This window comes from Mytilus trossulus, chromosome 10 (genome assembly GCF_036588685.1).
Source record: "Mytilus trossulus isolate FHL-02 chromosome 10, PNRI_Mtr1.1.1.hap1, whole genome shotgun sequence".
In the NCBI taxonomy this organism is placed as follows: Eukaryota; Metazoa; Mollusca; class Bivalvia; order Mytilida; family Mytilidae; genus Mytilus; species Mytilus trossulus.
Genome location: NC_086382.1, coordinates 25,352,506 through 25,364,239, shown reverse-complemented (window position 1 = coordinate 25,364,239; position 11,734 = coordinate 25,352,506). Strand labels below are relative to the sequence as shown.

General features: G+C 32.8%; 1 protein-coding gene across 7 annotated transcripts in view; it reads right to left on the bottom strand.

Annotated features, from left to right (window-relative positions):
• Positions 1–9,548, bottom strand: part of LOC134687095 (mitogen-activated protein kinase kinase kinase 7-like) — a 65,403-nt gene extending 55,855 nt beyond the window's left edge. For all 7 annotated transcript variants that reach the window (XM_063547074.1, XM_063547075.1, XM_063547077.1 and 4 more), the window contains exons 1-5: positions 9,324–9,548; positions 4,168–4,350; positions 3,410–3,455; positions 2,540–2,678; positions 352–476 (exon numbers count right to left, since the gene is read on the bottom strand). In XM_063547074.1, coding sequence (XP_063403144.1) covers positions 352–476; positions 2,540–2,678; positions 3,410–3,455; positions 4,168–4,350; positions 9,324–9,377 — 547 coding nt within the window. In that variant the 5' untranslated portion in view covers positions 9,378–9,548. The remainder of the gene's footprint in view (positions 1–351; positions 477–2,539; positions 2,679–3,409; positions 3,456–4,167; positions 4,351–9,323) is intronic.
• Positions 9,549–11,734: the final 2,186 nt, after the last annotated feature.

Here is an 11,734-nt window from a genome sequence, read left to right as displayed (position 1 = left end):
TCGCTTTTTCGACTAAAGTCGAAGGCTCGACAAAAATGGCTAATCTAAATTTAACTTTAACCTTTTTTACAATTAAAAAATTAATTTCCAGAAACACTTCAAGATCTCATTTCCGGTGGCCATTCGAGGATCTGTCAAAATATGTGTTTCATTTGATGGTTTATACACCAAAATGAAAATAGCATATGTAATCAGCTAAATAACCATTGTTTAGGATGTTGTTGAAATATTACCCAAAATGCACTTGACTCTTTAATGGAGATTTAAATATTACCCAATACACTTGATGGTTGATGGTAGATAACCTTCAACAGTACCAAGAATACACTAGAGTCTTAAGTGTTTAATTACCTTCAAAGACTTCTGGTGCCATCCAAGCAGCACTTCCTTTGTTATTGGTCATGTGTGTCTGTATATCACAAGCCGTACCAAAATCACAGATCTTCAGAACTGTCCCTCCCATTATAAGAAGTAAACTGAAAATATGTTAAAAAGTCAATAAAGTTACAAAGTCCATGAAGTCATCAATTTTAATTTAACCTAATGTACATAAAAGGAATGATTATGATTTTTTTTTATGATACATATTTAATGATTTGTACAACAAAATTTCAATTCTTTCAAAAACAGTACCATTACCATAAAATAAAATGTTTGGTGAATCTAAACAAGACAATAAAATATAATAGAACCCAGGACAAAAATAACACCCTTTAACAACAGACAGTTTTCCATACAAAATGTTTAGTTGGAAATTGTCACAGTCTATAAAGTGGTGGAAAAAATTTAACAGAAACAATCAAAGATTCATACCTAAATCTCCAAATTATGAAAAACATTTAAATATGGCATAGCAGTACAGGTATAATTCAAATGTGTAATGAAATGTAATATCATTATTGATTGACTGCTTAATATTATATTCATTCTGATTCTTATACAACTACCCTAAACATAAAAGAAGAAGAGGAACAGTAAGCTCACAAAATTTTCATTAATAGAAATTTCAGATTAAAAAAAAAATCATTTAAATAAAGACAATAATCTTCATTAGGCCAAAAAAAGATATATGTATGTTTCCTGTTTCCCGACCGACCCTGACTCAAACCCGCCGACCCTAGATCTTTTTATTCAATTCCGGAAAAAAAATCGTTTCCGGTCCGGTCCAGATCCGTATTTTACTATGCCCAAACAATCAAAATGGCTGCTCCCAGCACAAATGTGCTACAACTAAGGTTTAAAAAATGTCAGCACTGCGAGGATTATTCAATTAAAGCTTCTTTAAAGAGATTAAATCATTTTGGGGTACAGGACCCTAACCAGACATGACATTTAACTGACTGCAAATCTGACAGGGAGTGCAAAAATTAAAAAAAAAAAAAAAAAAAAAAAAAAAAAAAATCCCGACCTACCGACCCTGATTTATTTGACTTGGAAGCAGGAAACAGACATATATTTTTTTTTGGCCTTAACATTATTAACAAATCTATAATTTATTGATCTAGGTGTAGCTGAGACAAAACATTCTTTCTAAGTTGCTGTTCAAAGGGAGATAATCAAAGTTTTGCTCAGATCATATAAACTATTGTTGATGAAATTAAATTAAATTGTAACCTTTTTGTGTTATTTTTAAATATGTTATTTGCTGTAGGTTCAGATATATTTCTAATTGGATGTCTTCTCTTGAAATGAATACTTTATCTAATAGTTAACTGGTTCAATAATAATATTTAGTAATATATATTTCATGTATATGTAATTTGAAATACTTCATAAGTTTGCATCAATCAGATGCAACAAGGAATAATGTCAAATTATCTTGAGTATAAAGAAGAAAGAATTGGATGGAAATAAGGGAATCCAATTGTAGATGTTAACTCTGAGGGACATGCTTTTATACTCCAACAACTATCAGGGAACAGTGATATACATAAAAAAGCCTGTGAATTAATTTATTTTCCTTGTTTAAGGTGGTACCTAACACTACAGGGAGATAACTCTGTTAAATCCGCTAAACGTTTTAATTACGTTGTGTCGTTAAGGGAATATTAAGCTTCTCAATGATCAAAATTAGTTTTTGTCAAACTGCTATATAACCAGTGTATTTTTTCTGATAAAACGGTTGGTTCAAATTTTCTAAAAATTTTATATTTTTGTCAATGGGTCAAAGTAAATACTTTGTAAGAATTTTAAGAAAATTAAACGAGCCAAATTAATTTTAGTCAAAGTGTTGGGTACCACCTTAATGTTCTTGTATTTGGGAATAATTGAATTTTTCATGGCTTCTAATTTTCGCAGTTTAACAAATTTATAAATGTGTATTTCATTGAATTTCCAAATTTGAGGTTCACTGTACCGGTAAAATGTGTATCCCGCTAATGATTATGTAACTACAGTATATGAATAAGGTTTTGACACCAACATACTTGTAAAATCATTAGACAACTTTTTTTTTTGTCTTCTTATGGCCCTTTTTTTCTTATGATCTGTCTTTATCATATATAACTTCTTAATTTAGGTACGCTTTTTCTATACTTACTTTGGAGGTTTCAGATCTCTATGGATCAATGCTTTCGGCTTCATGCCATGTAAATACTCCACACCTATGGAACATTGAAGCAACCAGCTCATGGCATGGGCAGTGTTATAAATTGGTTGTGGACCAGCACCATGAAGCACTACAATATACAAGTATATTTGATTTAAAGCAGGTCGAATATGGAAACAATATTTAACATAAACAAAACAAATTACGATTTTCTAATTATTCCAATGAATTCAGAAATTGAGAGGAGTCGAAATTTCTTAAAATTAAGCAATGCGACAATAGAAATCTACATTTTGTACCATTTGGTTGTATTTTTGTGGAGAATTGTCGCATTGGAAATCATACAACATCTTATTTTTATCATGCTTATATTATCAGCAGTTATTAATAATCATATTTTTCTTTGAACAGTGCAATTGGTTGTGATTGAACAAGAATCACTATCTGTTCAGGAGAATCAGATTTTATCACTGTTTTTTCAAGGCTAAATTCTATTTTTTGAGTTTTTGTTAGCTTAGACATTTTTCTTTTTTTATTTTACCATGAAATTGACTTTCCATTTTAAAACTTATAACCTTTTTCGAGCAATTATGTAATAAATCAAATGTTCTTTTTGTTCTATTGAAGAAGCAGCTGTTTCATTCAGAAAAGATAACTCAAGACACATTTTGCAGCTCATCTTAAAAGTGCCTGTCCAGGAGATTTTTAAGATGTGTTTCATCTCATCAAAACCAGAGGATCTGGAAATGTCTTCAAAACAGAATGTAAGACAGAACATTGTCTGAAACTTGTTAGCAAAATGTGGACACAGCATCTGTACTTCAATTATATTGTTACACCTCTGTTGTTTATAGTTCCTACCATTATACAGTGAGCCACCTTCAGCATACTCCATTACAAGACATACCTAAAATTTCAGGCAATTTTTGTACATGTATAATAAAATATCTAATATATATATATATTAATATATTTTCTTTGTCTGTTTATGTTGTAGTGTAACACCACTGTCTAAGGTTAGGGTGAAGGTTGGTGCCTGTTTAAACCTGCTGCATTTTTAAGCACCTGTTCCTAGTCAGGAGCCTGTTGTTCAGTGGTTGTTGTTTATTGGTGTGGTTCATAGGTGTTTCTTGTTTCTAGTCTTTTATATTGATTAGAGATTTGGTTTTGCCTGTTTGAATTGTTTAACACTAGTTATTTGGGGCCTTTTATATATAGTTTGCTGTTCAGGTTAAGCCAAGGCTCTGTGACTGTGTTGAAGTCCATACTTTGACCTATAATTGTTAATTTTTTATACATTGTGACTTGGATGGACAGTTGTATCATTGGTAATCATACAGCATCTTCTTTTTTATAATACTTCCCTTTATTCATAAATACATGTAGAAAATATGTGTGAAAAAGATGACTTTATATCTGATGTGAAATATTTTCAGATTTTCATCTCTTACCTATGCCTACAACCAAACACATTTTTTTTTAACTTTTTTAGTTTGAAGTTTTTTATTCTTTCAAAGTTTCAACCTGGAAATATTTCTTTTAAATATCAGCATGATCAGGTGTACCACACACATGCATTATCATCATAATCATATTTAAACCATATACAATGTACTTACTGTTGGGGGTTTAGTACAAGCACCATACAGTTTGACTATGTTAGGGTGATTAACTCTTGACAGTTGCTTTAACTCTGTCATAAAAGCTTTCCTCTCTGATTCGGTTTCTATAAGTTTTACAGCAACATCTTTTGATCTCCATTTTGCTCTACTGACAACTCCAAATGCTCCTTTCCCTACAACCTATAAAGAAATATAAATCTATATTATTTGATATATTGTAAATATGATTTCTTTCTATTAACATAGATTAACAACAATTTATATTTCCAACATAATTTACATCTTCATTGTATCAAACTACAATGATCTTGTACTAAATTTTTAAACTGCAACTTTTAAACAATGGACAGTTGTTTGAGATTAGGCCAACCAAAATTAATTAGTAGATTTTCATCCAAATTTTTGAAAAAAAAGGGGCTGGTGGGAGGATTTTATTTTTTAAATTTTATTTCATATGAAACCTTCTTGTCATGTGTTATTCATATATATATATGCAAGTTTATTAATAAGCTTATATCATGTAAATACATGCATAAGGTATCGTGTATAAGACAATAACAATCAAAACCAAGGAGTAAACAAAGACTCATAAAACCAAAAGACATTTACATCAACAGATACAAATAATAAATAAGAAACAACACGAACTCCACTAAAAACCTGGAATGAAATCAGGTGCTCAGGAAAAATCAGGAAGGGTAAGCATTTCCTGCACCGTATACGGCACCCTTCATGTTATTTCTTTGTTCAGTTCAGAAATGATGGAAGGTTATTATGACTGAGGAAGAATATCAGATATGATTTCTGACACACTTTTGTCATAATGGCAAATCAGCTCATAATGGCGACCATAAAATTTCTTGAGTGATGACCTTAAATTGATTGATTTATAGCCCTGTCTTAGCAACTTTTGAGAAAGCAGTATTCAACAAAATCAACGTACTTTGAGCTAGCTCTAGAATAACGTATCAATTGAGACACATATACTCCATATGCTGGTGACGCTTTTTCAAATTCGTTAATATATATCTCTGATTGGCAACCACTGTTCTACATGTAATTGATGCCTTAGAAACCTATTTTATAGTAAACAGCAGAAACGTGGAGAAATGCTCTCTTCAGTTGTTGTTGTCCTAGTAAAATGAAGCAAATGCATTGGTATGCAACACAAGTATGATAAGTACAGAATAAAATGAAAACTCAAACAGTGTGGAAATAATAGGGTTGGTCCTTAATATGCAAATATAATTACAATGTTGAACATATTTATATAATAGTTCTTGAAAAACTGGTCATTATCGTGATATATGGATTGCCCACAGGACAGTGGTATTAACTAAGATAGTGATAATGACTGAGCCAGAGGCGAGGTCATTATCGCTGTCGCAGTTAAAACCACTGTCCTATGGGCAGTCCCTGTATCATGATAATGACCAGTTTTTCAAAAACTATAATGTTTATTTCATTGAGAAACCATGTTTTGGTAAATTCTCATTAATTCAAAATGCCTAAAGCAAACTCGAGTAGTTATATTATCACTATGGCAAGAGTGAATACCAGTCGTAGTAATAATGCCATTCTTTTAGTGCTGTTTTTCAGTATATAAATACTTATTCAAGTTCTCTATAATTTTATAATTAACGAAAACATATAGTAAACAATTCAACAACTTAAATATAATATTGAAAACAGGAAAATGTTTTATAAAAGGGACATCTCCCTTAACAGAGACGCCACGCCCCACTGGTCATTAACAGAGAAACCACGCTCCAACGGTCATTATCAGACGGAAACCACGCCCCATCGGTCATTATCATGTCAAAAGTTCGTTAACGACCAGTTTTCTGGTCCGTTTGTTCTGTTAATGACCGATTGAATGTATTACTGAAGAATAATGAATGTCATGTGGCCTCTTTTTATTCAATAGGAGAAGCTTATTCTTAACCGATATGAAATAAAGTTGTTTAATGACTCTATCGTGGGTATTGCCAATTTGGGACAGAGGATGTTTTCTGTTTGTCTACAAAAAACGAAAGGCATGGCTAAATCTAAGGGCTTGCTATAAATTAATAAATTATAAATGCGTATGTTTGTCAACTTTCTGAACTCAATATACGGTCACCATTCTAACAAGTTCATGCTTGTTTCAATTTCTTTATTCCAGTTATGATTTTTGTACCACTGTGTTCCACGATTTTTACGCTTTTGGGTTTCATTCACAGTCCAGATTTCTTGAAACAAAGTCATTGTATAAATATAACCAGATGCTCCGCAGGGCGCAGCTTTATACGACTGCAGAGGTTGAACCCTGAATGGTTGGGGCAAGTATGGAGTCCATTGGACACAACATTCAAGCTGGATTCAGCTCTAAATTTGGATTGTGATTAAATAGTTGACACAGCATAGGTTTCTGACACAGAATGAATGTGGTCTAATGAACTTAAAATTTTTGTTTTGCCTTTGAGCAACTCACTATGCTGTTGAATATTAATCCTCTCAAAAAAATGTTTGAAAAATTTTCTTTTTATTTATGAAATTTCAAATGAGAACCAGATGCTCCGCAGGGCGTAGCTTTATACGACCGCACAGGTTGAACCCTGAACGTTTGGGGCAAGTATGGACACAACATTCAAGCTGGATTCAGCTCTAAATTTGGATTGTGATTAAATAGTTGACACATCATAGGTTTCTGACACAGAATGAATGTGTTCTAATGAACTTATTTTTTTTGTTTTCTCTTAGAGCAATTCACTATGCTGTTGAATATTAATCCTCTCAAAAAAAGTTTGAAGAAATTTTCTTTTTATTTATGAAATTTCAAATGAGAAAAATTGAACCCAATTTTTTAATCACATCCCCCTTTCCCTTATTCCAAAACTAATCTCAATTAAAATATTCTATTGGAGTTTGCAACAATAAATACTCATTTAAATACATCATAAAATATTAAGATGTAAAAAAACTGCGTGTTATCACTGAATGGTAAAGATTATTTAATTATCAGTTGGTAGTAAAAAGTGAATATACATTGTATATTGTATATAACAAAGATTTAAGTTGATTCTGGACAAAGAAAGATAACTCCAATTAAAAAAAATCTTGCTATTTCACAATATTGTGAAATTAGATATTTCTTGCCATTGCACAATACTGTGCAATTGAAAAGACTTGCTATTGCACAATACTTAATATAATAATTTTAGATCCTGATTTGGACCAACTTGAAAACTGGGCCCATAATCAAAAATCTAAGTACATGTTTAGATTCAGCATATCAAAGAGGCCCAAGAATTTAATTTTTGTTAAAATCAAACTTAGTTTAATTTTGGACCCTTTGGACCTTAATGTAGGCCAATTTGAAAACGGGACCAAAAATGAAGAATCTACATACACAGTTAGATTTGGCATATTAAAGAACCCCATTTATTCAATTTTTGATGAAATTTAATTTTGGACCCAGATTTGGACCAACTTGAAAACTGGGCCACTAATCAAGAATCTAAGTACATTTTTAGATTCAACATATCAAAGAACCCAACCGATTCATTTTTTGTCAAAATCAAACTAAGTTTAATTTTGGACCCTTTGGACCTTAATGTAGACCAATTTGAAAACGGGACCAAAAGTTAAGAATCTACATACACAGTTAGATTCGGCATATTAAAGAACCCCAATTATTCAAACAAAGTTTAATTTTGGACCCTTTGGGCCCCTTTTTCCTAAACTGTTGGGACCAAAACTCCCAAAATCAATACCAACCTTCCTTTTAAGGTCATAAACCTTGTGTTTAAATTTCATAGATTTCTATTTACTTATCCTAACGTTATGGTGTGAAAACCAAGAAAAATGCTTATTTGGGTCCCTTTTTGGCCCCTAATTCCTAAACTGTTGGGACCTACACTCCAAAAATCAATACCAATCTTCCTTTTGTGGTCATAAACATTGTGTTTAAATTTCATTGATTTCTATTTACTTAAAACTTAAGTTATTGTGCGAAAACCAAGAATAATGCTTATTTGGGCCCTTTTTTGGCCCCTAATTCCTAAACTGTTGAAACCAAAACTCCCAAAATCAATCCCAACCTTTCTTTCGTGGTCATAAACCTTGTGTCAAAATTTCATAGATTTCTATTGACTTAAACTAAAGTTATAGTGCGAAAACCAAGAAAATGCTTATTAGGGCCCTTTTTGGCCCCTAATTCCTAAAATGTTGGGACCAGAACTCCCAAAATCAATACCAACCTTCCTTTTATGGTCATAAACCTTGTGTTAAAATTTCATAGATTTCTATTCACTTTTACTAAAGTTAGAGTGCGAAAACTAAAAGTATTCGGACGACGATGACGACGACGACAACAACGTGATAGCAATATACGACGAAAATTTTTTCAAAATTTGCGGTCGTATAAAAAGGGATGTAAGCTCATCTTACAAATCATGCAAATATGACACTTTTTCTAGACTACAAAACAGCACGCGCAAAATAGTCGTCGCAAAGAATTTTAAACTTTGAAATTGTTATCGCGCGCTAAAACCCCCATGGGCATTTTCAAAAGTTGGCAGGTATGGGTAACAGACATTTTTTCTAGGTAAACAAGTTCATGATCCTAATTTTACTAGAAAAACATGTATTAGGACAAATTTTCCTAAAAAAATAAATGCCAGACTTATTTTACTAGCTATGGACTTATTTTCCTAGGAGAATTTGTCCTAGGACTTTTAATCCTAGTAAAATTATGGCCATGGACTTGATTACCTAGGTAAAAATGTCCGGCGGACAAATTTTCCTACCGGACCAAATTTACTGTTACATAAATATTGATATTTGAAGTTATTCGGTCATTACATGTGTTATTCGGATAATAACACTGTTATTCGGTAATTCGTGTTACCCGAAGCAGGGGCCGAAGTGTAACTAGAATTTTTAAGAGCTGTGGAATTATCATATAATCTAAAAGGTTTTTGTCCACCTGATTACTACTGATAGTAGTTGACAATGCACAAACTTAATGTAATCGTATCTTTCATAACTTTATGTCTACTCTAAGCTATAATTCTATAGTGGAGAATATGAATATGAAAAACAAAACATGGTCATGGACAGGGTTTGACAGACTGACATATAAACAGATATATATATACAAGAAGCATAACCTCGTAGAATTGTAGTTCTTGGAATTCTATCTCCTCCACAAAAGTGGGTTCCATTTTAAGTTAAATACTCATTAATCTACGTTCGTCTTTTCCATGAAATAGGTTTAAAAAAATCCCTGCCCATATTTTGGTCGAACTGAAAGTGGAGGAACTTGGGAGACTCGTTTTGGAATAAGAGCAAATCATGTTACACTGATGTGTTCATGTTATGCAGTCGATATCAACCTAAACCATAATTCCGGAATTATCCGGAAGTTACCGAACAAGCGCGATTGTGAATACGACTATCGCATGTTCATGTTTATGAGAGTAATATTGATGTTTCAGGAATAAAGTTTTTGTCAAACGTCAACGAAACAAGTCTATATAAAAGAAACGTAAAGGATATGGCGTGACACAAATCAGCACATGCATATTTGTTAGTTAATGACTACATACTAGTATATGACGGTTTGGATGGGGTTAAATGATTAAAGAATAATGCCTTTAAAAAATGAAGATTAGAGAAAAAAGGGGTTAATTTTTTGAAGAGTAGAGAAAAAAGGGGCGTACATGAAAATAGACGTTTCGCCCATGGTGTCAGTTCAGCCTTGCCAACGGTTTATTCACATTAATTCGATTTAAACTAAAGTTTGGACACTCTCTTAAATGTAATTGGAATTAAATTATAATCAACTAATTGAAAAGTTAACGTCGTTTGGACGGTCAGTGAAGAGAATTTGACACGCATTGCATCTACATCTACATCTATACTATTGATCTGCAGTGGACATCCATTACGCAGATACTGCTGTACATGTGCAAACGTCAACCTGCGTGCTCAGTATTTACAAATGCAATTAAAATTGGATAAAAACAGGTGATTTCTGTTTACAGCTGCAGTCTCCGAAGTTGCTCCTTGAAGCATTCTAGAGATTAGCTTGGAAGGCTTCAAGAGGCAGGCTGTTCCAGTCAGTGATGGTGCGTGGTATGTAGCTGTATTTGTAGGCATCTGTGGAGGTACTGATCTGAGTGAATTTTCTGGATGGTATTGTCTTGTTGAGGTAGTCTAAATGCATGGTCTTCAGTGTCACGTATGATAGTATGTTGACAGCCGCCTTTCCATGTGTTGCTTTGTAGAACATGCTTAGTCTACTGGATTTCCGTCTAGATTCTAACGTTTGCTATCTAGGGTTTTCCTGATGTTTGTAACTGTCCCTGGTTCTCGACTGTATGTTGATGTCGCAAATAAAAAAAATAATAATATAATAATAATCATAATGATAATAATAATAATAATATATTATTCAAAAAATATCAACTTGAGCATCTATACTATTAAACGAGAAGACCTCATTTTGTGTGTCGCTTCTCTTCCTTCCAAGATAAATTAATCATCATGTCTCTGTGTTCTATAGGTAACATGCATAGTCGCATTTGTCATCCATTCTTATGATTTTTCAGATTGAGTTATTTTTGGAGAAAAACGACAAAAAGGAGTCCGGATATTGATTCCGTCATCAGACTGATTTTTAGTCAGATGAGACTTCCGGTTTGAAACATGAAGTACAACCAATCGTATGATAGATAACAAAAATGAAAAATAAATAAGCCAATCAGAGCGTTCTCCATATCATGGTGTTTAGATCGTAAGAACCACAACTATTATACCTCCTTGGAGAGGACATTATTTTTCGCGTTTATCTACATGTAAACTAAGATTATACTACTTTAATATATAGAGACTCTGTATTCTGTCTACTGTTTTCTTTGAAATGTTTACTATTTAAGGGGTCATACCAGTTGCATATATATTAAATATATATGTTCCTGGTAAATCATGTGGAAACAAGAATGTGTCCAAAGTTCACGGATGCCACATCGGCACCACTATATTTACTAAGTTTCGAGATTGGACTTCAACTTCATCAAAAACTATATAGCTACCTCGACCAAAAACTTTAACCAGAAGCGGGACATACGGACGGACGAACGAATGAACGAACGCACAGATACACAGACTAGAAAACATTATGCCCATAAATGGGGCATTAAAATTTATTGTTAAACGTGAAAGTAGTGATTTGGCAAAAATGAAAGAAGGGCAGAGATTAGAGTGAGGCAGGACCTTTTTCGGGACGTCGGGATCGGGTGTTTTAAAGCTCGGGATTTATGAGATCCGGGAATATATTTTTCGATTTTGGGATTTCGGGATATGAATTTCTGCATCTCGGTATTTCATGTTTTTAAGCCCGGGATTTCAGGATCAGGACCCCTCCGACCACCCCTAAAATTAGCCTTGGTCGGTCTTAGTCATTTATACAAGATTCATATCCTACCATTGACATGTTAATAAGGCTCTCAAACGAAAAAGCACTGATGGGTTGTCCTAGAAGCATATTTTATTAGACTAATAAGGGTCTATATATAAG